Source organism: Colossoma macropomum, unplaced genomic scaffold (assembly GCF_904425465.1).
Source record: "Colossoma macropomum unplaced genomic scaffold, Colossoma_macropomum, whole genome shotgun sequence".
NCBI lineage: Eukaryota > Metazoa > Chordata > Actinopteri > Characiformes > Serrasalmidae > Colossoma > Colossoma macropomum.
In genome coordinates this window covers 3,300,963-3,326,712 of record NW_023494809.1, presented here as the reverse complement: position 1 = coordinate 3,326,712, position 25,750 = coordinate 3,300,963, and the positions used below count along the sequence as shown (strand labels likewise).

At 41.8% G+C, this 25,750-nt stretch overlaps 1 protein-coding gene across 1 annotated transcript in view; it reads left to right on the top strand.

Annotated features, from left to right (window-relative positions):
• oxr1a (oxidation resistance 1a) overlaps positions 1-25,750 on the top strand; it is a 305,279-nt gene that overhangs the window by 271,243 nt on the left and 8,286 nt on the right. Inside the window, 3 exon segments of the mRNA XM_036558930.1 lie at positions 7,468-7,636; positions 14,508-14,673; positions 23,981-24,061. Coding sequence (XP_036414823.1) covers positions 7,468-7,636; positions 14,508-14,673; positions 23,981-24,061 — 416 coding nt within the window.

Genomic DNA, 25,750 nt, shown 5'->3' with positions numbered 1-25,750 from the left:
AAATGTATCAGCATCAGAGCAATGCTAAGATTTATCCAATAATTGAATAATTGATGCTAATGATTTATCCAACTCCGCTGAGACGCCGTTGCTAAGCATCGACTCTGACAGCTGTAGGAGACGCTCAAGCCATTTAAACGTTTTTACTTCTTACTTTGCCACAAACAGAAAATGGACACTTTTAAGATCACATTTGACCGACAGCCGATTTGGTCAGACTCTGAAGATGAGACGACACTAAATTCCCAAACTGTCAGTCGGTCTGTGTGGAGCTGGAGAACGAACTGCCGGCTGAGCAGCGAGTGAGCGGAGCTCGTTACTCTGACATACCAATAAGCTGCTTGTTAAGGAACTATAATTTGGCAGAAGGAACTGCGAACATTAAAACATATTAAACGCCGCGTTCACGGCCCAGTTTATTAATTTATTACTTTATTTATTTAACTGTTGTATAAAAGCAGTAGAACACTTGAGGTCATGTGTTATTGCTTTAACATCGCGGCTGTGATGATCTACGGCGACCAAATCACAGCCGTGATGTTATTTCGCGATAACACAGTCCCTCTCATGTTCTATTGCTTAAGCGTCACACGCACAGACTCAAAAATAAGGTCGTTCATCCCCCCGGGAAAGGGGTCTGAAGCAAAACAATGTAACAAAATGTTCTTCCGCAGGTTGCATGCAATTACACATTTCCACCAGAGAGGTCTCCATGTCCCCAAATCTTACATAGTACTGCTTTAATGTTTTTCAGTTATGATTCATTTTGTTATTATTCCACTTGTTAATTTAAAAAGAAGAACAAAATATGACCGACTAAGTTTAATTTGCATAGATTCTTATTTAAGCCCAACATTTAAGCATGCAGCATTTATGGCTTTGGCCAGACCGTTTAAAGGGCAAATTTTAAAAGTTTAACTGTAAAGAAAGTCACTCAGAGTGGTTTGATGTAAAATGCTCCATTCAGTGGCGACAAGAACCAGATATCTGAAGTGTTTAATGCAGGACTTCCCAAAATGTGGCCTGCAAGCCAAAGTTGGCCTTTGAGGATGTTTGAGTGGGCTCGCCGGAAAGTTTCCCTAACCCCACCCCCTCACCTAATGAGAGAGCAAATGTTTTTGTGTTTTGTAGATAGCTTATTTTAACTTATAATATACTTTTTCCCTTTATAAAATGTACTTTAAGTATTTGAATACTATACATGTTACTATACTCGATCAAAATCTTATATCCTTTATTTGTATATTGTTTTAGCCCACCACAAACATTGTTTTTTAAGGCCCAGTTACCCAGCAAAATATTAACAGGTGCCTTAAATAGAATGATTGTGTGTGATCCACAAAACTAAAAAATTACAAATAAATATTAAATACATTCATAATTACAGTTCATTATTCATGATGCTAGTGCCAGTAGATTAAGCCCAATTTCTACATTTTGTGAGTTTTCTAAGATAGGTATATTGGCATCCAGTCTGGCACAGACAGATATTCTGTATCAGTATTCCTGAGGTGTGGATCAGTGGCATTTTTACTTATATATCTTATCGTTCTGAGGGCCTGAATACTACTGGGGGCACTCGAGGGCTGGAGGTTAGGTATCCAGCTCTGTGACCGGAAGTTCGCCGGTTTGACCCCCTGAGCCGACAGTACGTGACTGAAGTGCCCTTGAGCAAGACACCTAACCCCCAACTGCTCCCTTGGCGCTGTGGATAGGGCTGCCCACCACTCCGGGCAGGTGTGCTCACTGCCCCCTAGTGTGTGCATTCACTAATGTGTATGTGGTGTTTCACTGCATGGATGGGTTAAATACAGAGGTAATATTTCCTCATTATGGGACTAAAAAGGGTCTCTTAACCTTAATACAATGGACCCCAACACTCTAGGAGCTATCAACTGTGCCCTGATCTCTCAATATGAGAGCTCTGACTGGTCTTTTCATCCTGAGCTGTTCATTTCAGGCTCGTGGGGGGGTTCTTGTTGTTTTATTTCCTTCAGCCAAGACCCTCCTGCAAATATGAGCATACACTGAACTGCACAAACCAGAGAAACTACATACCTAATTAGGGCACTGAAAATGAATGGGCTCTGCCAGTGTGGTGGTGTCTAAGTAGATTAAGGTTTCTTTGCCTCTGTGTGTGGCTCAGCACTGCTGGGTGGCCGTTCGGTAGACGTCTCCCGCAGAGTTGACCTTCTAATGAGCTATTAAGGAAAGCGGCATGAAAACGTCCATCCCTTAGATCACTCCTGGCTTTAGCTCAGAAGCGTCTTATTCTGCTTAATGGCTAATCCAGGCTGCGATGATCAAATTTGGGCTTGAAATCTACTTAGAATGTGGTAATGCACTCATTAAGGGAGGTTGTCAAGAAATGGGCGACAGTTCATTGTCGGTGTTACAGCTACAGTGTGTTTATTAATGTATTGCGTGAAGTTTATCAAAGCAGATGTATCCAGCGTCTTTCATGGTATGGTTTGCGATTTCTTTGCCAGTATTGGATTAGAGGAAAACTTTGAGGTCTTCAGTTTTGCACTACACTGTCAGAAATAAAGGTTCTGTTCAGGTACATTTTTCGTTCATCAAGGTACAAACAATGTAAATGTTCCCTCAAAGGTACAACAGTGGTTTTAAGGTCTAGTTGTGAACCTGAAATAAGTTCCAGGTGAAAAGTACAAATTAGTACCTTTTCATAACCGAATGTTTTAAAACAGAACAGTAAAATAAAAGTCCTGGAGACGAGACGGGGTGTGTGGAGTCAGGACAACTTAGAAAATATAATTTCAGTGGATTATGGTACAGTTATGTTCCTTGACTAATGCTACTGAAATGTATCCCTGAGGGAACCACCTCAGTAACAGTTTAGTATCTTTATTTCTGAGAGTGTAGAGCTACGAGGCTGATGTAGCTAACAAGTATTGATAGCTTATACACATATACATTAGCGTTGTGCAAACTGTACTTAAATCATCAACTCCCCTCAAACTAAGATGAGTCAGAATTTTCTAAAATTCTAAAATTGTAAATTAAAATTTTTGATAAGCAAATTAGCTTCTCTCAAAAGGCCACCGCACACCGGATAAGGTGCTGCCCAGCACACAGTGCTACCAAGCTGGGAGAGTGAAGGCTAACATCAGCTTCCACCAAGATGTGTTGAGCGCCACCATCACTGGACAGCTCAACACACTCAGAGGAGAAGACTAACTGCCAATTCTGTTATGTCGGCAAACAGACATCAGTGTTAAGGCCTCAGCAAACTTCTTGCGAAACAAAGTTCTCGGGGGTTGTGTGAAGCCGAAAGCACCTTCGCAGGCTTACAAGCTTGCATACTTTTTGCGGTTTCCTTTTGCCTGTCGCTGATGCTCCGCTAATGCAGGTGACCCTATGACATGTTATGATAAGTTCAGTGACTAATGGAAAAGATTCTGTCACAGTTCTAACTATGACGACGTGCGAGTCCAGAACACTGCCACCATTTAAGGTGGAACGGGAAAATTCGAACAAGAAGCTGGTGAATAGAAAGCCAACCTCAGCCTCGTCCTCTTGTGAACCTAAATATAAGATAACCTATATGTTATGGTGCTTGTTACACTTAACGAATTACATTTAGGAGGTATTCATTGTTTATGTAACAAATACGCGCATCACCGTGAAATATTGGTGTGTTTGCCGAGGTGCTCAGCGGACTTCTTGCGAAACGAGGCTCCTCAAAGTCGTCCATCTTTGTGTCATGGCACGGCTCTTTTTCACCGACCAATCACAGGCTTTGTTGTGTAGCGTCTTCGTCCGCAGAGTTGGCCAAGCTGTGGCGACACAGTGAACGAAGCCTCCACGTAACGTCTGCGGTTGTTCGTTTTCTCCGCAATTACATCATGTTTCTCACTGAAGCCAGGCGAATGTTGTCTCCACAAGAAGTATGCTGAGACCTTTAGAGGCGTCACTATCCTCTGACGGAGGGCTGTCCTGACCACCCAGAGAGCGTGAGGACAATTATGCTGTCATGGACTGCCAGCCACAGATGGCTGTGGCATCGCAGGCAATGGAACTCACAATCTCCTAACGACAGGCTCACCACTTATACGGTTACACACTTTTAACATCATTTAGTGAATTTATCACATTTGGAATCAGCTACTAACTCTTCACAGACTCAACAGACTCAGCTAAAACGTACAAAGCTAAGAAACATTGTCTGAGCTACAAGAGGAATAGCATTAGTCTGTTTATCTTAAAGACTTTACATTGAATATCTTTCTCTGCGGAAATGTCAAGACACGTCACCTACTGTAGCGTTTTAAATTCACTTTTGGATGCTGCGTATCTTCAGCCTAATGTGTCCAGTGTGCCTTAGCCTTAAAGAAGAACTCTTGTCAGATTTTATGAGTAATGACACTGTGTTAGATGAAATACTGATTTAAAAAACTGCTTAAGGGTCTAATCACTAGAACTCATGCATCTATTAGTAAATCTAAAGTCTTCATTTGCTTTCCTGAGTCTGCCTCACACTGTATGCTGAGTCATTTTGTTGTGCCCAGAGTTTAGTGGACACCAGCCAAAGTAGTTGAGTACAGCATGAATTCACAGCACGAGATCTGTTATTGCTGAAATCCTTGTCTATAAAATGAACCAAATGAAGAACTGCAGATGAACATCATTGGTTGCTGTCGCAGAGTCTCTTTAACCAGTTTACACTGTATAATCTCTGTAGCTGGACTGTATTCTGCCTTTACAAGACAAGGTCAGCAGGCAGCTAATGGGCTAAAAAGCTAGTTCAGTGTCAAAAAAACAGGCTTTAAATTCAGACCTTTACAGGAGAGTCACAGTAAATATAAGCTAATATAGGCATCACACATGATTATACAGCACCGCTAACTTGGCACTGACAACACTACAGGTTCCCATAGTGAAGCATTATGCTAGTGGCTAATCAAACAGTAAAAACTGCTTATAAAATGAATTATACAGTTTGGCATGCAGAAGCCACACCCACACATCTGTTTAGAATTCGAATCATGGCAAGATCGTTCAAGTATTTGCCACTGAAGTGCTTCTTACAGAATTCCTTCCAAAAGATAACAGATAAAGAGGTAGAATGCAAACAAAACACAAATTTGAATATCAAATTTAAGTGAAGTTGCCCATCCTTACTTCAAACTGTTTTGGGTTGTTAAGTTCCCTCAATTAGACTTGATTATGTGGTTATGAAATGCATGACATACTGTTATCTATAAAAATTGACAAAATTTAGTTAAAAATGGTCAAAATGTGAGTTAAAAATGGTCACAGCTGGGTAAAATTAGAGGAGGCTGCTGCTGCTATGCAGTATACTTTAGTGCATTTTTATAGATCACACTGTAGGAAATCCTCTTGGCTAATGAAGAGCATTTGAGATAAGCAGGGGTGCTTTAGCCTGGGGCTACAAGTGGTCATGGCGTCTCTGGGTCTAGTTAAAATCAGTCAAAGTTTATATAGAGCTTTTTACAACAGGTGTTATCACAAAGCAGCTTTACAGAAAAGTCTGGGTCCAAACCCTCTTGAGCGTCGCCAATGGCGACAGTGGCAAGGAAAAACTCCCTAAGAGGAAGAGGAAGAAACCTTGAGAGGAACCAAGACTCAGAAGGGGAACCCATCTTCCTCTGGTTGACACCAGATAGCAAACAGTTTTAGTATAAACTATTAAAATACAGAAACGGGGAAAAACAGGTGAAGCAATGATTATAATTAGATATTTGGACTTCTGTGCAGCCGCAGCAGCAGCATCATCATCAGAAGGGTCAGTTCTTGCAGGTGAAGTTTGCACAGCGTTTTACAGCGAGAAGGTCCATGGTGGTCAAACCGGTCCAGAAGGCTGGCGAGCAGTGGGTCCAGATCAAGGCCAATGAAGCAACAGCATTAGACCCTGAGGATGGGCAGCTGTTTACAACACGACTGAGTTCCCTTCTGACTGATGTGAACAAATTAAATAGGCTTTAGTAAGCATGAAAACAGAAGGTCACATGGCTAACAAACAGTTCACTCTGAACGACACGCAGCATCTAAAAACTGGAAACTTTTGTTTTTCTTGAAGGTGCACACACCACCGCCACCGGTCAGCGACTTCTAGCTTTGCCATTCATCATCTCTCCATTACTGCACTAACTTAAACCCAGAACCAGACCCCTTAAATCAGGGGTCTTTAATTAAAATTCAGTAAGGTCTAGTTAGAGAAAATAGGTCATGAACATCATAACGTCTAACCTGCATCATGATTCAGTGCCATATACTGTTTACTGTAGCCTAGTAGGTATATCAACATCTTATACAGTCAACAACTGAATATCAAATCAAATAAAGTCCAATTCAGTCATATTTCAACAACATTTATTGTCTGTTTTCTCACTTTTAGAGCGCGTCATGTGCAATAACTTCCCTCTGACTCACTTTCTGCTCCGACTGCTGTTTCTCGCCTCGTCCCTCCCCTGTGTGTGCGTCACTCACTCGAGTGTCAGTGCTCATTGTAATGCACAGATCTGATTGGATGAGTAGCATCATTGGTGATATTTACAACGCATGCGATTGGTCTGTGAGTTTCCCGGGCCGCTAAAATGGTGCCATAAAAGCTAGAAAAGCTACGCCGATTAAAAATAGGACCACCCTGTCAAAATTAAATAATCCTTCATAGTTTATCGGTTATAGGTCCAGGTCCGCATTGGACCAAATCAAATTCTCATTGTCTTGTTCACCTCAGCTAACTTACTAGCCAAGTCACATTTCACCTCCTACATTTTAGTTTGTGAAGAGTAAGACTAACACCAAACACAATAAAACCACTACATTTATCAAAACTGATGTTTGGAAAGTTTTCAATCATTAAAACTATACAAGTGAAGTAAGATTGAATGTAAAAAGTGAACATATCCTGAACTTATCTTGATTGGTCCTCTGTCCGGTCTGCTGGTGTGTGGTTGAGTATGCCCAATAAAACCATTAACATCACCAATACAACTGAGGTTTGTTTGCTGAGGGACAAATAGACCCCTTTTCCCAAATAAAACACTGCAGAACTGTTCAGATGGGAGGATGAACGTTGCTTACCATTCTCTCTTTCCTTTTCTTGGCTTATATTCTGCTCTAACTTCCAAGTCAAATGCATCCAATGTAGCCACCAGTCAGCATCACATCTGACATTTTGCATAAACACAGCCAGTCAGCTGTCACAGATATGAAAGGACATGCGTATTGGTGTTTGTGTGTTGGTGGGTGGGAGTTAAAAAATCTCATACAAAAAAATTACTCAAGGCCCCAGATAAGCCCCTGTCAATGAGGGGAAAATGGTCTTTCCTGCTTTGTTGAAAGTGTATGCGTCCGATATCTTTATTCCTGCGTTTCTAAATATGCTGTGGAGAAGCTTTATAGATGTGTCAGGTGGGAACGTTGTGAGTACTGAAATCACATGTTCCACATTGAGTCATCATCTCCCCCTCTGTGTCTCAGGTCCGGCTGCGTCCAGGGAGAGGCGGATGTCCAGGTCTCATAAGTTCCTGTGCCTGCGGGTGGGCAAGGCCATGAAGAAGACATTTGTGTCCAATGCCAGCGCCTCCATGCAGCAATATGCCCAGCGCGACCGCAAGCATGAGTACTGGTTCTCAGTGCCCCAGGAAAGGTGAGTGGAGCCGGCCTTGCTTTTAGCTCCCTACAGACCCATCATTTATTCATCCACTCCGCAGAGCACAGACTGGCTGGGCCCAAAGCAAGCGCACACACTCATGTGCGTGATCTCTTTTACTCTTTCCACGAAAAGCAGCCTTCGCGTGACAAACTGGAAGAGCCCAGAGATTTCCTGAGGTTAAGTATGAGGTTAGGTGTAGATATACATGTGTAGTTATAGCAATACTTAGTCATGAGAAAGACCCTCATAAAAGTATCAGAAAGGCTGCACAATATAACGTTTGTTCATCATTATCATGATATTTTTGTTTTGTTCTGTGAGCATCCTGACCAGCCCCAGTTATTGGTTTCTGTTGGTGTTTCCATCTTCATATAGTCTAATTCATTTTGCAGACCTGACTTAAAAGAGGATTTCCAGTTTTTAACATTAGCGTAGTTCTGTTGCTGGGATGGGAGCAAAGTCAAAGAGTGTTTTGATGTGAAAAGGTTCACTGAAGAGAAACGTAAGGCCTCGGCGTACGTCTTGCGAAATGAAAATTTTGAGGGTTGTGTGAAGCCGAAAGCGCCTTCGCGAGCTTACGAGCTCACATACTTTCTGCGGTTTTGTAACCGTATAAAATCTGCATCAAGTTTCATTGAAAGTTATCAATGTTTCTTCTTCTCCTGTAAAGCTACCATTTTAGAGATGAGAGGTTTTGTTCCGACAGCGACATTGTCAGAAATACCAGGTAGCGTATTTGTAGCTTTCTTCAAGGGAACTTCTAGGTGCATTAAAGTCTTCAGACGTCTGGTTCCCATCACCACCACTGTGAACAATTCTGACTCAGAGAATTTCATATCAAAGCACTCTGAACGACTTTGCTTTCACCTTAATTATTTAATTAAACAGAAAATTGAATTTTCAATATTTTACCATGTGACAAAGTTTTCACCAGTGTTTTTTAATATATAACGTGGCCATTTCAAAATGTGGAAACACAATCACAATGATATTTTGACCGCTTTTTGCAGCTACAGTAGCAGTTTTTAGGACTTAGGCCTGAAAGCTCTACATCAGTTCACCACATTAGGATTGATTAGACTTGCACAGCTGTTGACTTGTTTCTTTATTTATCCACTTTTGCTGATTACTGAAAGCTTTTGAGTTTCCATTAGATAAGTTTTTCTAAGTCTCAGCTCTTAACAGCTGTGATACAAGGAGGCCTCTGAGAACCTCTAAGAAAGCATGAAATGTGTTTCTCTAGCAAATTAAGCCGAAGCACACAAACAGCGTAATTCAGTTAAAGCCAGTTAATTTTAAACCAGAAATAATTTAGCAAAGCCTTGCTATCAGTTCTGCATGCTAGAGCCACTACAACACCGCCTTTGTCTCTCGTCATGGAAAAGACGCGCTATGAATCACTTCCTTTCATATAATACAAGCACCCAGTGTTCCTCGTCTGTCTGTGGGCTAGTCACTCCGTTCTTTCCCCCGTATTCTGACTCACTTTCTATCTGTGGGTATCAGTGTCTGTTCAGAACGGACATAATATAAAATACAAGTAGGAGATCCTTTACTGTAGATTAGGCAGGTCTGGGCCACAAAATGATAATAATCATTGAAATCAACTCATCTTTTGATACCGTTAAATAGTGTTATGAAAAAAACAGTAGGTTTTTTTTTTTGCTTAAAGCTCCTCTTCCTTCCCAAGAAGTTTTTGCACCTCACTAACACATCTCATTATTCCTATATTAGTTTTTATCTGTTCCTAAACAGGGGGAGGGGTCCTGCCTAAAAGCTTAAAGCAGAAGACGCCCAAGTTCTCAGAGTGGCCCCCCACAGTCCCTTTTCATATTACCATGTTGAAGTCTTGGTGCCAACTCGCAAAGAAGCGCCATTCTGCTCCTCTGCCCATTGTAAGGGGCCAGATATCAAATTTTGAACAGCTTCTTCAGTACAATAAGCAGTAATGTGAGCTTTTTACTCATAAAATGTGGAGGACTAAGTCTAGCTTGTAATAGGCCATTGGTCGGCAACACAGCTCTGCAGCCGCATGTGACTCTTTTTTACTGTCTTTTTTTTACTTTTTTACAATTTACTGTCCTGTGCGGCTCCACAGCAGAATTAGATTTGTAAGTAAAAATAAAATAATCCTCCTTTACAGTAAAATAAAGCTCTGCTGATCGTTCAACACAGTTTAACAATAAATGGTCTTAAACGCTGGAGTTAATGTAGAACTGCTAATTCACCCTTTAACCCTGAAGATAAGTGCACAGACTGCTGGTCACCATAGCAACACAGAAAACAATCTCGCCTAGCTAGTAGCTAACGAAAAGGCAAAGGGAGAGATTTAAGACAAACATAGGTAATTTGGACTTATTTGCATTTATAATCACTCCAGCTGGTTTCCTGATACGTTTAATCTGCAACAGGAAACGGTCAAACACTAAAAAGTTGCGAAGCTGAAGTCAGAGTCTCATTCGCCAGCTTCTTGTTCAAATTTTCACGTTCCACTTTAAATGGTGCAGCAGTTAGCTACATAATTAACCACGTTCTGGTGCTTCTGGCATCATTAAGGGTGAAAAGGGAAAAACTTTCATCACTTCAGTTAAATGGACATGAAATGTTGAGGCTCCCAAAGTGGTTTGATTTTTGTTTAAACTTGACAAAATGGCTCTTCTTAACATTTGGGTTGCCGACCGCTGTACTGTTCATAGAGTTAGCCAGCTATTTCCATATATATTCTTATCCGTATTATACAAAAATATTATTTGCTAATATTCTTCTTGGTTCAAAACTATTCAGATGTAAAATTGGTCATCAGGCGTAACATAATTATCATTATCAATTATCAGTATTGAATGGAGTGAAAAATATATTGTGAGAAGATGTTGGCCATATTAACCACACCTAGTCTTTAAGCACTGCAGACAAGATGACCTCAGTGTGTGTTGTAGATGTACTAGTGTGAAGCTGCAGGCTCAGTGGCTGTCCTACTGTATTTTCCGAGGCTTTGGCAGCCTGTTTCTCTGAGACGCGACCCAGTTGGGTGGCGACCCGGAAGATGGTATAAAGTATCCTGACAATAGTGAGAGTGCACAGCGAAGAGAACACACTCAGCTCTCTCGCAGCCCGTCAGCAAGCTGCCAGGACCTGCTGCAACTGTGCACACTCAGATTTTGCCTGTGCTTTAACCTGTGCAGGTCACCTGCTGCTACAACCAGGCCTGTGCTTTAGTTACTAAGTATAGGCGCAGTTATTCAGCTACCTGAATATTCAGACTCAGTATTACTGTATTTAATTAGGTGTTTGAATAATAAATTATGTTGTTATTTTATGCAAAAGTTGCAGAAGTTTTGCCGCCTTGGTCAAATAACGCTTTGTTGATTTTGGAGTGTAAATAAGTTTGAAGTGAAAATTATTGAACAGATCCTCTACAGAGAACACACTTCTGCACATTTTGATGCGCAGTTAGTTATTTTTTAACATATGAATTTAACACATTGAAAAAAAATAAAACATCAGTGTGTGCAAAAGTTATGGCACATTTTACATTTCATGTTTTATTTTTGTCAGATTTTACACAAATAAATAGACGTTCTGCACTGCAATGTGCAGAAAATGTCATATTTAAGTTGGAAAATCAACCAAACATATAATTTGACTGGGTGTGTTTGCAGACGGCTGTAAGCTTTTGACTGAGCGCACAACATAGAACTGCACAGAATGTCAAGCAGCTGCTGTTGGTCTCGCATTAAGTGAAACAGTGACATCTAAGTGGCAACGTGTTTTAATGTTATTCAGATAAATGCAGGTGTAAGTTGTGCAACTGTAAGTTGTCATTCTGAAGGTCAGCTGGTAGATTGTTGCCTATAACACAAAGTTAAAGCACTAAACCAGCCAAATGATGAGGTTTGGCCACCGACATGGTGGTGGCGTTATTGCATTTTGAACTGGCTTGAAGGGAGTATGAGGAGTTTTTAAGGGCCTCAGTGTCACTGCTAGACTGAGAATAGTCCACCAACCAATATATTCAGCCAAGAGCAGCATCTTGTGACCACTGATGAAGGACTAGAGGATGACCAGCACAAACCATGCAAAAACAGATGAGCTCCTGTCTCTGACTTTACATCTAAACAAGATAGATGTGTCTGATAGAGTGGACAGTGAGTGGTGCCTAAAAACTCCAGCAGCACTGCTGTGTCTGATCCACTTAGACCAGCACAACATACACTAACACACTACCACCACATCATTGTCACAGCAGTGCTGAGAATGATCCATCACCCAAATAGTACCTGCTCTGTGAGGGTCCTGTGGGGGTCCTGACCACTGAAGAACTGGGTAAAAGTATGCAGGTGGTCTAGTGTGTATTGGTAGAACTGCACTTATATGGTAAGTGGAGCCGATAAAATGGACAGTGAGTGTAGATACAAGGAGGTGTACTGAGTGATGTGGCTGACCGTTTATATTGGTAACTGAGAATGTGTGTAGTACCTACATCAGCTCTGCTCTGTATTTTCCAACTATAGTTTGGTGTTATCACTTAAAACATTGGCTGCTCCAGAGGGAAGTCTTTTTAATTGGATTAGCTGACTTTCACCCATGAAATCCCTTTCAAACTAACTTTTTGAGCTGTGCTTTTCTCATTTGCCAAAGCTGAGGTTATTAAGCTTCTTTTCTTCTAAATTGTGTTCTTCCTCCTCTGTGAGTCCTGGGTGGTACTGATAAAATGCAGGATTTTTCCAATTCATCATGGTATCAGATGATGTTGAAGCATTAAGAAAGTTAACAAACACATACTTCCTGAGTGCTAGTACTGATTAGAGAAAGTCAGCTGTTTGGAGTGTTTTGTTCTGTTTTCTTCTCTTCATATTTCACCAAAGGGAGTGATTTATTTTGAACTGTTCTTTCAAACAAATCTAAAGCACCCAGTAAATTACCTATGTCTAACTCTTTAAAATCTGCTCCCAGAGTTAGGGTTAAAAGATGAATTGTTTTTATATTAAATTCGCAATTTAATAAGCTGCAATGCGGATCAGCACCTGAAAAGGATGGCATGCTCACTCCTGGTAAAGTGAGAGGACCTGGCCCAGGTGGAGGAGTTTAAGTATCTCAGGGTCTTATTCACGAGTGATGGGAAGAGGGATGGTGAGATCGGCCGCAGGCTGGGACAGGCGGCAGCAGTAATGCGGTCACTGTACCGGACTGTAGTGGTGAAGAGGGAGCTGAGCCATAAGGCAAAGCTCTCTGTTTACCGGTTGGTCTGCATCCCGACCATCACCTGTGGTCATGAGCTTTGGGTAATGACCGAAATAATGAGATGGTGAATACAAGCAGCAAAAATGAGCTTCCTTCACAGGGTGGCAGCTACACTCTCCTTGATAGGGTGAGGAGCTCAGTCATCTGGGAGGAGCTCGGAGTAGAGCCGCTACTCATCCACACTGAGAGGAGCCAGTTGACGTGGTTTGGGCACCTGATCAGGATGCCCCCTGGACGCCTCCCGGTGGGGGTTTGCCAGGCACGGCCTACTGGGTCGAGACCCCGGGGTCGCCCTAGGACCCGCTAGAGGGATTATATCTCCAAGTTGGCTGGGAGCGGCTCAGGGTCCCCCGGAATGAGCTGGAGGAAGTTGCTGGGGACAGGGCAGTCTGGGATTCTCTGCTCTCCCAACTGCTACCACAACCCTATCTGGATTAAGCGGTTAAAGATGATGATGATGATGATGATGATGATGAAGAGCTGCATTTTATATATAATATAGATAATATACTACACTCTTAAGAAAGATGGTTCTTTAGTAGAGACAAACATTCTATATAGAACCATGAACACTCAATGACCCATTTGCATGCTTAAAATCGTTCTTCAGATTGATGGAGAACGTGTTGCATGTGGTTCTATATAGCACCAAAAAAGGGTTCTGCTATTGTTATGATGAAAAGCTTTATGGAGAGTGTGTTGTATATGGTTCTATATAGCACCTTTTTGAAAAGGGTTCTATTTTAAACCATATACAACACACTCTTCATGAATCTAAAGAACCATTTTGCCATGCAAAGAACTTTTTAAGCATGCACATGGGTTGTTGAGTGTTCATAGTTCTATATAAGACTGTTGTCTTTACTAGAGAACCCTTGTAAAACCATCTTTATTAAGCGTGTACATTAGCAGAAACGTTGTTCTAAGTTTTAAGAGGGGAAATTGAACCTAATAAGAGTTTGTGAAATGTCTGTAGATGTGTTAGACCAATCAGAGGCCACCAAACCTCCATGTGTTGTGACATCACATCCACAACTTACTGGCAGTTCGACACACTACATTCAGTGGTCGAGCCTCAAGCCAAAAAAGGTGGATATTCTGGTTTTATTGCCAAAAAACAAATCAGGCCTGAATCTCACTTTATAAAAATCGCAGTTTAAATTGCAGTCGCAATATCAGTCGGAAAAATCGCAATTCGATATTTTGCCCAAATCGTTCAGTCCTACCCAGAGTAGCTGGTGTGCATACATGTCAACGTCAATTGTAGTAAAATGGATGAGAGTGTGAAATTCAAGCTTTCTGTGTGCCACTGTTTTTCCTATCACAGAGTAAAAGAAGCTCCATGCTGCCTTTATTGAGCATGTTCACACATTCAGAATGTATTCGTATCGCTATGGAAACAGTTATTATTGTTTTTTTCATCAGAATAACTATAAAAAGTGTCTGAAGTTTGACATATATTCCTTTTAATATGTTTCTTTGTTCAAAATATTCATAATTTGGTGTAAAAAGCAGAAATAGAGATTTTTTTGACTGTAAATGGAAGGGTTAAGCACATTTTGTCATCTATTTATTGGTATGTACTGTCCTCTTGTTCATTGCTCATGCCCTTCTATCCCTGCAGGTCAGACCACCTCTACTTGTTCTTCATCCAGTGGAGTCCAGAGACATTCGGAGACGGAATGGGGAGTACGAGCCGGGAGCCCGGCTTCATAGTGGTCAAGAAAATCGACGAATCTGAAGGCGGCGACGAGCAGACAGCAGCGGACTCCTCGGCCAAGGAGTGGGAGGTAGACCCCGTTCAGCTTTGCTCCTCAGTCCCTTTATTGAATTTGCTTCCGAATGCTACGTTTTTGACGTGACGGTATCGTATCACTCCTCGTGAAGCGGTGCTATGCTTGCTATTGTTATACAGTAAGTTCTGCTTGTGCATTGCCACATGTGGAGGTGTATAGTATTCGGTGCATATATTTGCAGTGTGTTTTCCTGTCTCTGTGTTTCTGTTTTTGTTTTTCTGTTTGTTTTTTATTCCAGGTACCCGGAAACTTTTAAAGTGTTCACTGCACCCCTCCCCTCGTCCATTTGCCATCACTTTGTTTTGTCAGACGTATTGAGTTTTTTGCTCACTGTTTTTTGAGATTAGTTCTTACACTTGGTCGGTAAATATCCCCATGGTACCGAATTGCATTCTTTTGTTATTTACTGTGAGCTTGAAGCTGGTGTTTTGCATGATTGTGTTCTGTTTTCTTTCAAGAAAGCAGCCCATGTATGCAGTGTGCGCATGCATGAGTTCCTCTGTCGTACGTTGAGAACATGGCATGGTTTAATACATGGATGGTTTTTGCACAAATAAGACCCTATTAAATCATGCCGCCATGACAGTATTGTGATTAAAGCCCAGTATATGGTTGTACGTTTGTCCTGATGACTGAGATGATTATGAAGAACTTGATCATTCCCCACTTATTATTATTATTATTTATTTATTTATTTATTTTGGTACATCTGTTCGTTTTTATGCTCACGAAGGTCAATAGTAAAAAGCAGCTGGCGTGCATCTTCATGGAAATAGTAGTCTAGCAATCTGGTGCGAGCTCTGCTGAAACCAATCCACCCACCCTGATGAAGAAAACGATACTGGAGCTGAGGCAGCATTTTAAATTTTAATGTAAATCAATGATGTAGGAAACAAAGTAGACTGATTTGTCATTCCGAGTCTCATGGCCTCGTGGTCTCGTGATGTGAATAAGTTTCCTTTCCCTTGAGCACAAGTGTTAAACAAGAGCTGTGAGCTTGTGCAGGCCTTTGATGACCTCTGACTTGAGTTTGCCTTGAACTTGGTGACCTGTGCTTGAGTTTGTTCAGCCTGGCTCCTGTCTCAGAGTTAGCATTGTGGCGTACGCCACTTGCTCTGTGTTTTAGAAGGGGTTTTAGGGGCATGGTGTGCAAAGCTGTGCCGCGAGCGCCACCTCCCCTCCATTAAACAGTGTTTTTTTTTTGTTGTTGCTGTTGCCGTTGAAGACAGGGGTGCACAACTCCGGGCCAGTGTCCAGCACAAATTGGAGGTTTCCCTACTTAAACATACCCACTAAACCTGTCAATTAACAGATAAATGCAATCAGGAGTGCCTTAGTAGGTAAATCACCAAACTGTGCTGGACACCGGCCCTCTAGGAGGTGTTTATGTGTTGGCTATGTTTCATTGTGTTGGGCTGTGGGTAAGTTAGTGTGGGTTTATGTGTCTGCCACACATTTTCCCCGCTATTCTGACTGTTTTTCAGTGGCCTGTTCTGCATTTTTCAATTAAAGAGCATTTCCTTGAGCAGAAATAATGCTGTCCTCTGGTTCTTCTTCGCCACCGACGCCACAGTGTATATTAATGTGTATTAATTATAGTGAATGCATTCCAACCAGACAGTGTGGCCTTGCGTTGGGTGTGCATGTTACTGATAAGGGCATTAAAAGCTACTCAAACATGTGCCCTGGTGAAGATAATGCTATGGTACCATGCTCACTTAGCAGCGAGCCGCAATGATTAGAGTTGATTAAGATCCTTTTACTCCGTTTCTGTTCACCGACATCGATCCTGTTAAATAAATTAATTAATTAATTAATAATAATTAAAAGAAAAACAGTTTGGATCACATTTCAGAGGCTCTTTCTGTTAAAGGCGTGTTGTGTCTTTAAACGTGTCCGTCGTCAGCGTGCGTGAGAGACGGGCACTCGCGGTCTAGTAGCCAATCGTAATGCGGCAGTGCCCCGGCCGCTAAACCCCATTGGCTCGCTGCGCCGCCAATCATCCCGGGGCGAAGACGTTGAAACATTCCGTTCACAGTTCTGGCGCCGCTGTGTTTTCATGGATACACCTTCAGCGAAACCCGGAGGAAACGGGCGGTTCTGAAGAATGTGACTCCACAAAGCTGCCTCGCCCCGAAAAGACATGTTCTCTAGGAGGGTGAAAGAAGTCAAACAGCTGACTCCTAAGTATACTTACGTACGTTGAAGTCGGTGTTTCGCCCAGCCTGGCTCGGTTGGCGAGGGTTTCGCTACTGCTAACTGATTTGTGTGCAGTGAAATAGAAGTTGATTTGTTTTTGCCAGGTCGCTTGTGGCTCCGCCGGCTCTGCTGTGGCGTCTCCACCACGTGGAGTTTGTTTATTCCTCTGTTTTTCTCGTCCTGCTGACCGGCAAAGTTACATTGTGCTTCATGTGTGTTGACGAGAGGGTTTTCACCACAGCACGATCCCTACAGGCAGGCGGTGAACTCGGCTAGGCTAAGCTGAAGCTGAAGCTGGGCACCGGCAGCCGAAAGCGCTGTTTTGGAGCTGAAGTTTGGAAGCTGAGGGGGGAACCGTGCAGGTTACTTCTTCTTTTGGTTCTTTAGGAGTTAGCTAGCTAGTTCCGTACCGCTGGGTGATGTGTTCCCCTCGTGGTCGGTGCTGGAGTAAAGCCCTTAAAGAGCTGCTGTACATTATCTTACGTGAACAGAGCTTATTTGCTAGTTATCCGCCTGCTTCTACGCGTTGAAGGGGAATTCCACCGATTTTTCAGATTTTCTGCATGTTTCAGTGTTCGAGATGTAAACAAAGTCATTCAGAGTGGTTTGATGTGAAATGGTTAATTGTAGGGGGAAAAATAATCTTCTTTTAAGGTTGCTTTACAGTGGCACTGATAGGAACCAGATATCGTGATGTCTCCAACGCAAATATAACCATTTTATTTACAATCCACAACCATCAGTGAACTTAGACGTGTATTCTGAGTATGTGCACATATGTAGTGTTGATGATGGTACAGTAGTAGTAAATAAATGGACTAAATGACTAAAACGACTACAGGTCAGTAGCCCTGACCGCTGTAGTCATAAAGGTCTTTGAATGCCTGGAGACCATGACAAACCCTCTGCTGGGTCCCCTTCTGTTCGCATACAGGGCTGACAGGTCTGTCGATGACACCGTCAACTTGGCCCTGCGCTTTGTGCAACGACAACTCGACAGTCCTGGAACCACTTTAGAGCTCTGTTTGTGGACCTGGCATTCAACACCATGGTGCCAGAGCTGCTGCAGGTCAGACTGTCAAACCTACACGTCTTCTGAGTACGTACACGTGTGTACACATATGTAAAGTGTATGATACTAAAACTGTGGTAAATCTGAGGGAAAAGAAGTTTTCATTGGCCACAGTTTTGCCTTTGGACTCTGAACAGCCTGCATGCCACTAACACCCTGCATGCCACTCGGCCTTAAGGTTAAAAAGTATGTTTTAGGCCAAAACCTTCAATCCTTCGTCTCAAATCTATCGTAAAAACCTCTCCAGCATCAGAGTATTTGTAACTATTTCAGTAATGTAGCTTTGAGAGGCCTTAACTGCTTCGAATATCTGGTTCCTATCACCACCACTGTGAATAATTCTGGCCCGGTAAGCTTCTCTGGAATGGGACATTTCACAACAAACCACTCTAAATGACTCTGTTCACGTCTTGACAGTTTAATTAGGCAGAAATTTTGAAGCATCAGTGGAATTTCCCCGTAAGGTGCGATGGGGAAACTCAGCTGAAGATGTGTGCTGTTACACAATGAAACACAGCCAGTAACCCACTTACTTAATGGTAGATTATTAGATTGATACCGGCTGTTTGTATGTAGAGCTAATTGAGGAGTAATGAGATCAGAGAGAATTTCACAAAGCAGGATTTCTCAGTGAAGTCCAAAGTGGAGCCTGTCCAGTAACTTAGTAGTACAAGTCTGGGACGTTTTTGCTGTACAGAACTCACTTTTGACTCACTTTACTGAGTTTGGATGGTAATAATTGTTGGTCTAAAGTTAGATTGTCTGCAGAATTACAGCAATAAACAATATCATCGTGATCCAGGTTTAGTTAGGAAGTACGACACTTACTCTGTAGCTAAAGCTTGCGTTTTCCCTGATGGTAATATAATTACTGTACGTTTACCAACTGGGTAGCTTGTAATATTTGTTAATAACTTATAATGATAATTCTGCACAGATGACTTGTAATACTGGTAACATCCAGTGGTCCTCTGTTTTTTGTTTGCTTGCAAACTCAAATATTGGAAATGTGTCACGTTGGTGCCTTTGTTGTTGTCCATTTTACTCTTTCTACTGGATTACAGGTCTTGTACCTTTCTTTGTTTTAATTCCAGACTAAAAATGTAGGTTAATATCTTTTCAAGTGCTGTTCAAAGTATATATGTGTGTGGTTAATTTATTGATGTGTTTGTATAGCTTGTATTTAAGTGCAATTTTTTGAGTCAACCGTAGATTAAAATGACTGTACAAAGAGAATAGTTCAATAAATAAGGTGAAGGGATGAAAAAGAGCATGAAAGAACAATAATTAGCACATATCAGCACTTATTTAAACTGGTATGATATTCAGTAATATCAGTTAATGGCCCAAGACTACTTAGAAGTCCTGCTTTGTGAAATACTCCCTTTGACGGAGGGCATAAATGAAATCCCCTCAGTTTTAGTCGGCGTCTTCCGTCTTTCTGTGACTTGGGGTGTTTTTATGGCTGCTCTGCTGGACCGTTTCTTCTGAATTATTGAACACTGCGAAGTGGCAACCTGTTGGCCAAAAAGTTTTATTTACAGTCTCAGAGTAGAAAGACAGAATTAAGCTTAAACGTTTGCTCTTAATGTCATTGGGAGGTTTCCCTCTGAGTACATGGTGGTGACCCACTGCCCTGCGCTGCTTAATAATTTCTAGTTTGTAAATCATGGGAAATGTGGGATTATGTAGCATAGTCGATTCTCAGGACTGCTTACAAAACCACTTCCTCTACCCACTACCTCTACTCACTGCCTCTACCTGCTGTACAAGTCAGCATTATTCTAGAGATTCTTGACACCTTTCAACTACGTGCCGTGATATGTGTGTTTCTGATCAGATCATCTTTCCAGTGGAGCCATCTGTCCTGATTGCAGGCTTCATTGTCTTGCCTTTTTCTATATATGTCCTGAACGAATGTGGCCTACATTTTGACTTCGCTGTGTAGGGCTGGGTTTGTTTCAGAATTGTTCAGTTGAGTTATTAGGATATGTTGTTATTAGGGCTTGAAAGCTTTGAGGTTAATTATACAAGGTATTGGCTGGAATGGACTCCCTCATTAGTATTGTGTTATATAGGGTTAAGCTATGTAGTTTACTAAATAGCCCTAAAAATGTATGAATCAGTGAATTCGGACACTTTCTTATCAACATGCATTATGACTGCGTTCACATTACCAAGCTAAAGTGGCACAAATCTGATTTTTTGCCCTAATGTGACTCAGGTCTGATGTTTTCAGGGACTGTGTGGACACGCGAATCTCATCTTTTCAAATCCGACCTGAGTCACTTTCATATGTGGTCTTAGATCAGATACGTATCCGATTCGTGGCCATGCGACCTTAATGTGACACTCAGATCGGAATTCATGTGCTTTTAAACCCGTATTACTTACTTGTGCAAAGCTGAAGTTGGCTTCTTGTTTGTAAGAGCAAAATTAGTGAATGCATTAGGGTCTTTGTTTTTAACTGTTCAGAGTAGCTGTTTTCCACCAGAGTCAAAAGAGCCTTGATAAGTTTAGCTTTCTACAGCTCTGCCGCCACTGTTGACGCTAACCTAATCTTTCTCTGTCAGTTGCTTAGTGACAAATTACTCGCAATATACTTAAAAATACTCAGTAAAAATATGAGCGCAGTGTTGGAAAGTTTAGTGCCCTCAAAATCACTCTGTAACTCGTTTTCCGATTTGGACACTAAGAGAAAAATAGCTGACATATGTAATAGTGGCTTACAATACAAATAGGGATTCATTTTACACGTCCCAAGACTGGTGCTGACCTAGAATATTGCATAATATCATATTTTATTATGAAGGGGAAATTAGAACATGGCACAACGTAATTGGAAACCACCACTTGGCTACCAGTTCAATACTCTGTGATATGATGTTCATAGGTTTACCTCTGTGTGGTTAGATATAGAGATTTGATGTCCATCAAATGAATGTTGTAATCTGTATTTGGTCAGAATAGTCACAATAGAAACCTGCGTTACGGTGTAATGCTTGGTACCGACACTAATATTATAACCATATTAAGCTCTCAGGAACATCTTTCTGAGATGTGATGAGCCGTTTAGTAGTAAACTATGTCAATGTCTGTATTATTGTCTGTTAAACGTCCCTAAACTCATGTAGTCGATCTTTGCAGTTCTAGTTTTGTTAACGTGTGGAATATCTGCCTCTGTGTGTGACTTTCTTGGGTATTATGTCTATCAAAACATGCTTAGAACCTGCATAGTTTTGTTTATTTAAATGAGGTGAGGCATTGATCTGATCTTTCACCCAAAAACCTCTACTGTGCTGAACAAGAGAGACAGTTAGCCAGTTAGCGTCATTAGAGTCTGAAAGATAAAACACGACAGGTTTGATTTTAAAACTGTCATCTTTTCCGCACGAAGTAAAACTCGTTCATTAGCTACAAGTTCAAGTACAGCAGCTTCAAAGGGCCCTGTAGCCTGGTTGGCCTCTGAAGTTTCCTGCATTAATCATGCTGTAAACCTTGTTAGTCCAGCCACCTTGCAGCAGGTGATCATAAGCCAGTAACTTGGTTAAATGCAAAAATTATATATTTTAAAAAGCAAGGTCTTCAGATCTGATTCAGGCAGGTAGGTTGCCATCCATATGTACTGACGTAAAAAAGCACTCCAACCCGATCTCTATCTTCTGTGTCTGTGTTGCAGAGATTGCCTGGAAATGCTGCTAAAGACAGACAGTCATATCTTCTCGTCAGTCTGCTTGCAAAGGGACAAAAAACCCATTGACTCAAAACACATTTATAATAGAAGCCTAGTTTATCCCACCCCAGCTATTTTACAGCCACCCAAGTATGTTCTGATTTTAACAATAATAATATTTTTTAAAAATATATTCATGAATAAAAAGGGGCACCCAGTGAAACGATGCGTAGCTTTGTTCACACTGCAGGTAAAAGTGACCCAAATCTGATCTTTTTCTTCATATGTGACACAGATGTGTGTCTGTGTGTCTGAATCGGACATTTTCAATTCCGATTTGAGACGCTTTTATATGTGGTACTGAAATCTGACAGTACTACTACAGTAATGTGACTCAGTCTGAACAGCCAGATTGAAATTCATGCGACTTTTTACTTCAATCCAACTCCACATTCGTCATAATTTTGCGCTGTTGAGACTCTTAAGCATTAAGGCTGATGTTTCTGTACTAAAATAAAGAGGCACTTATTGTAACTGCTTGCACTCGAAGAGATTCTGAATGAAATGGCCGAACGCAGCCGTAGGAGAACGAGGCTGCAGCGTCAAAGAACAGTTGAAAGCAAAGTTTAAAGAATCCGAGGACGCGAACCAAAGAAGTGACCGCGCCCTTTTTACAGTGAGATCGAACACACTCTGGGTGATGAGCCCAGCTGTCAAGTCAGTGAAGCTTCATGATGGCTCCTGTGATGCTTGCGAAGGTGAAGCCGAACCTCCGGGAGCGACTGGCGTTCGTTCATAGTCATGATTGTTTACCTCTGGATCAACATGAAGTACTGATCTTTTGTGCACGTGGGTCGGTTTAGGAGCTGATCTGTTCAGACTGATGTCACATACAGATCACATTTTAAAGATAAAGTGAACAGCCAAACAAAAAAATCTGATTTGGTGAGAAAATCATAATTGGGCCACTTTCACCTGCTGTGTGAATGTAGCTTTTCCTTGTGGTCATTTCCTTAACCTGAACCTTTTTTTCTTAACATTTAAAAACAAAATAAAACTATAGAGTTATTCGATGCCTTATTCGAACACCTGATTAAGTAAACATGCTATGATGAGTTCGGATATCCATATATTGAGATAACCCCTACCCCCAATGATGCTCCACCCAGGTTTCAGACCTGTGGGAAACACTGAGGAGCTAAATGCTAACGGTTATATACGGTCCTGGCAGAGATTAAAATTCCAGTTTGAAATTGGTGGTGATGTCGCTCACTTTTCTTTAACAGCCGAGCATTGAAATGTGCCGCAACTGACTCTTTTAGTGTCTGGGACTTGACATCACTTGTCATACAACCAGAAGATATTTAACAGAGAGTTATTTCACAATCATTACTCAAGAGCTGTACCAATCACGTCAGTAGGAAGATGGTGCAAAGAACGTTTCTCCATTCAGATCCATCCAAAGACAGCAGTTGATTGTAGGTACGGTGATTTAAGATGGCAGATTGTCACAGACGTTCCACATCAGTGCGTCCGTAAAGGCTGATCTAAGTCTGCCTCGCTGTTGCTGTCGTGAAGTAAAGGTAGAGAGTTGACAGGGAACATCTTGAACTCAGAATGATTGACTTGGTTCGTATCTGTTGGTTTTTCGCTTTGCAATCAGTGAACATTTCAAGAAGCACATTCGGAGTCGCTTCTACGTTCTGAAGCAGTGGCTTCAGAGTTACTGGTTCGGCACCAACCTGGTTCGGCAGCTTTCTGGGTTTTTTTTTTTTCCTGTAGCATAGCTGACATGCTGTGCATGCGTTGAAATCAAAACAATGCCTTTTTACCACCGAGCTGTAACGTCTTTCGCTTTGCATGTTCAGCCAGTTTTGGAGAGCCATGACGTGACATCAGTCCCTGTACGTTTCGCTGAGCTAATTTTAGCTTCAGGAACTGTCAGCCACATCGAGGTACCTTGGCAACTAATGCAACTAATAAAACAATTAAGTCGAGCAGAATGCAGCTTTGCGAAGGCCTGGCAATCTTCTGTGTTGATCATTAAGATGGGGCATGCTTTCTGTCTGTGGCAGACACTGTAATGAAAAACAGCTCACACAACCATGCAAAACACTCGCCTCTGGCATTTTTTGGTGAGGTTGAACTGACGGCAAGAATTCAGCAAGTGCATCTCACGCTCATCATTTTTTTCCACCAAAGAAAAAGACTTGGTTTTTGGAAAGTGAATGTAATGAAGGGTGCAGTGTCCCAAACCACACATCCCTCCCCCGCTGCCAGGCTCCATGCTCACTGCTCTGCTCATGCTCTCTCTCCAAGTTCAGCTGTGGCTTCTTCCCCCCCTGTCTCTGTACCAGGTAGTCTCAATGACCGAGTACCACCGCCGGATCGATGCGCTAAACAGTGAGGATCTTCGTGCCCTGTGCAAACGGCTCCAGGTGCCTGGCCCAAAGCATGACCCTCAGGGGACAATAGAACCCTTAGAAAGCTTCTCAATGCCCAAAGCACACTGACCGCAATGTGCTGTTGTTGGCTGTTGGCTATATAGAACTTAATGATCGCTAGTTTGTTTGGGCGAGGTTCATTTTTTAAAATTGCTGATTAAATATCACGATAGATTATCATGTTCTTGTTTGAAATAAAAAAACACCCCCTGATGGTCAAACCTGTTGAGGTTAAATATTTTTGAAAACTTCGAAAACACTGGGCTTCGTTCAGCAGCCATTCTTAAGAAGTAATTTCTTCTTGAAACCCACTTATGCAGTTTTTAACGAAAATTCTGACATTCACTAATGTTTTTTTTATTTGAGATTTGTTCTTAGGTAAGAACAGAATCTACACAGTCGAGCCCAAAGGGGCGAACAGTTCTGTGGCTTATGAACGTCATGAATCTGACTTAAAAACTAAACTGACTTTTAAAAAACAAGATATTGGTGAATGAGGCCCATTGTTGGTCAACACAGTGTACGTTGTCACAATAACACATAAAAAGTAAAAGGCCCCAACAAGGAGCAATAGAAGGTTCTTCCTCTTTTGGTTCCCTAAAGAACTCTCCTAAATACTGAATGGATCTTAGGATGACTCAATAGGAAAGTTCCTTGGGGGGAAAAAAACAGTGGTTCTTCTTTGCCATTGCTCCAAAGAACCCTATTTGGCACTCATGCTTTCAGAATAAGGACTGACAAGCCAAGTGTGAGAGGAGAGGTCTTCAAATCCGGACCTTGAGTCCAGTTTCCTGCCTGGATTTTGTATCACTAAAAGTTAACTGAACTGTTCATGCAGCTGATTAGCCACCTAGTGCTAAGTCTAAGACTTTACAAAATCCAGGGCCAGAAACTGAATTTAACGTCTGGATTTGAAGACGTCTCTTCTTGAGACTCTCAACAGTCACATACAGTTGTGGCACACCAGCCCAGTGTTTGGGTCGGTTTGGTTTTTGTTGGAAAACTTTGGGTCAGTGTGCTTTAGCATTGGTTAGATTGGGCCACCTACACCTTTTAGCCTCTACCAGGGTGTGGAGGGTGACCAGTAGTGCTATATGGTTGTGCTCGACACAACTGTATGCGGGCAAACATGGAAATGTTTGCGAAGGAAGGTTTAGTTGACATTCTGGGGAAACGGGAAGTTATACTTTGACATGGGGACCCTAACTCAGCATTTTCATGATGGGGGTTTGAGTGTATTTGCTAAGTAGCCCACATCCTACAGAACCCACAGTATTGTGAAACCTTTGTTACAAACGTTACCTTAGCAACCGCACTAGAAAGGTGGTATTGTATTCCTTGTGCCAGCCTCTTGACTGCTATGCACTGAAGGATGGCAGGCAGGGTGTGCGGTTTGAAATGGATGGAAGTTGGGCTCCATAGAGTGTTTGCTCAATTGTTTGTCATAGACAATGCAGGTAATTCAAGCAAGGGGTGTGTAATTTGAGTGTGTCCAGGCCGCTAGAGGCACCGTGCTCTGTCTTTTCCAGTATTCTCTGAAACAGAATGGTCCCATGCATTCTGTTCTTGCTGTCCCAGATTACCTGGTTACTCGATAAGTAGTGGTTTGAATAGATGTAACATCTATATTCTGTTTGCATTTGCATTATTGCATTGCATTATTTTCCATGTTAAATGTGCATT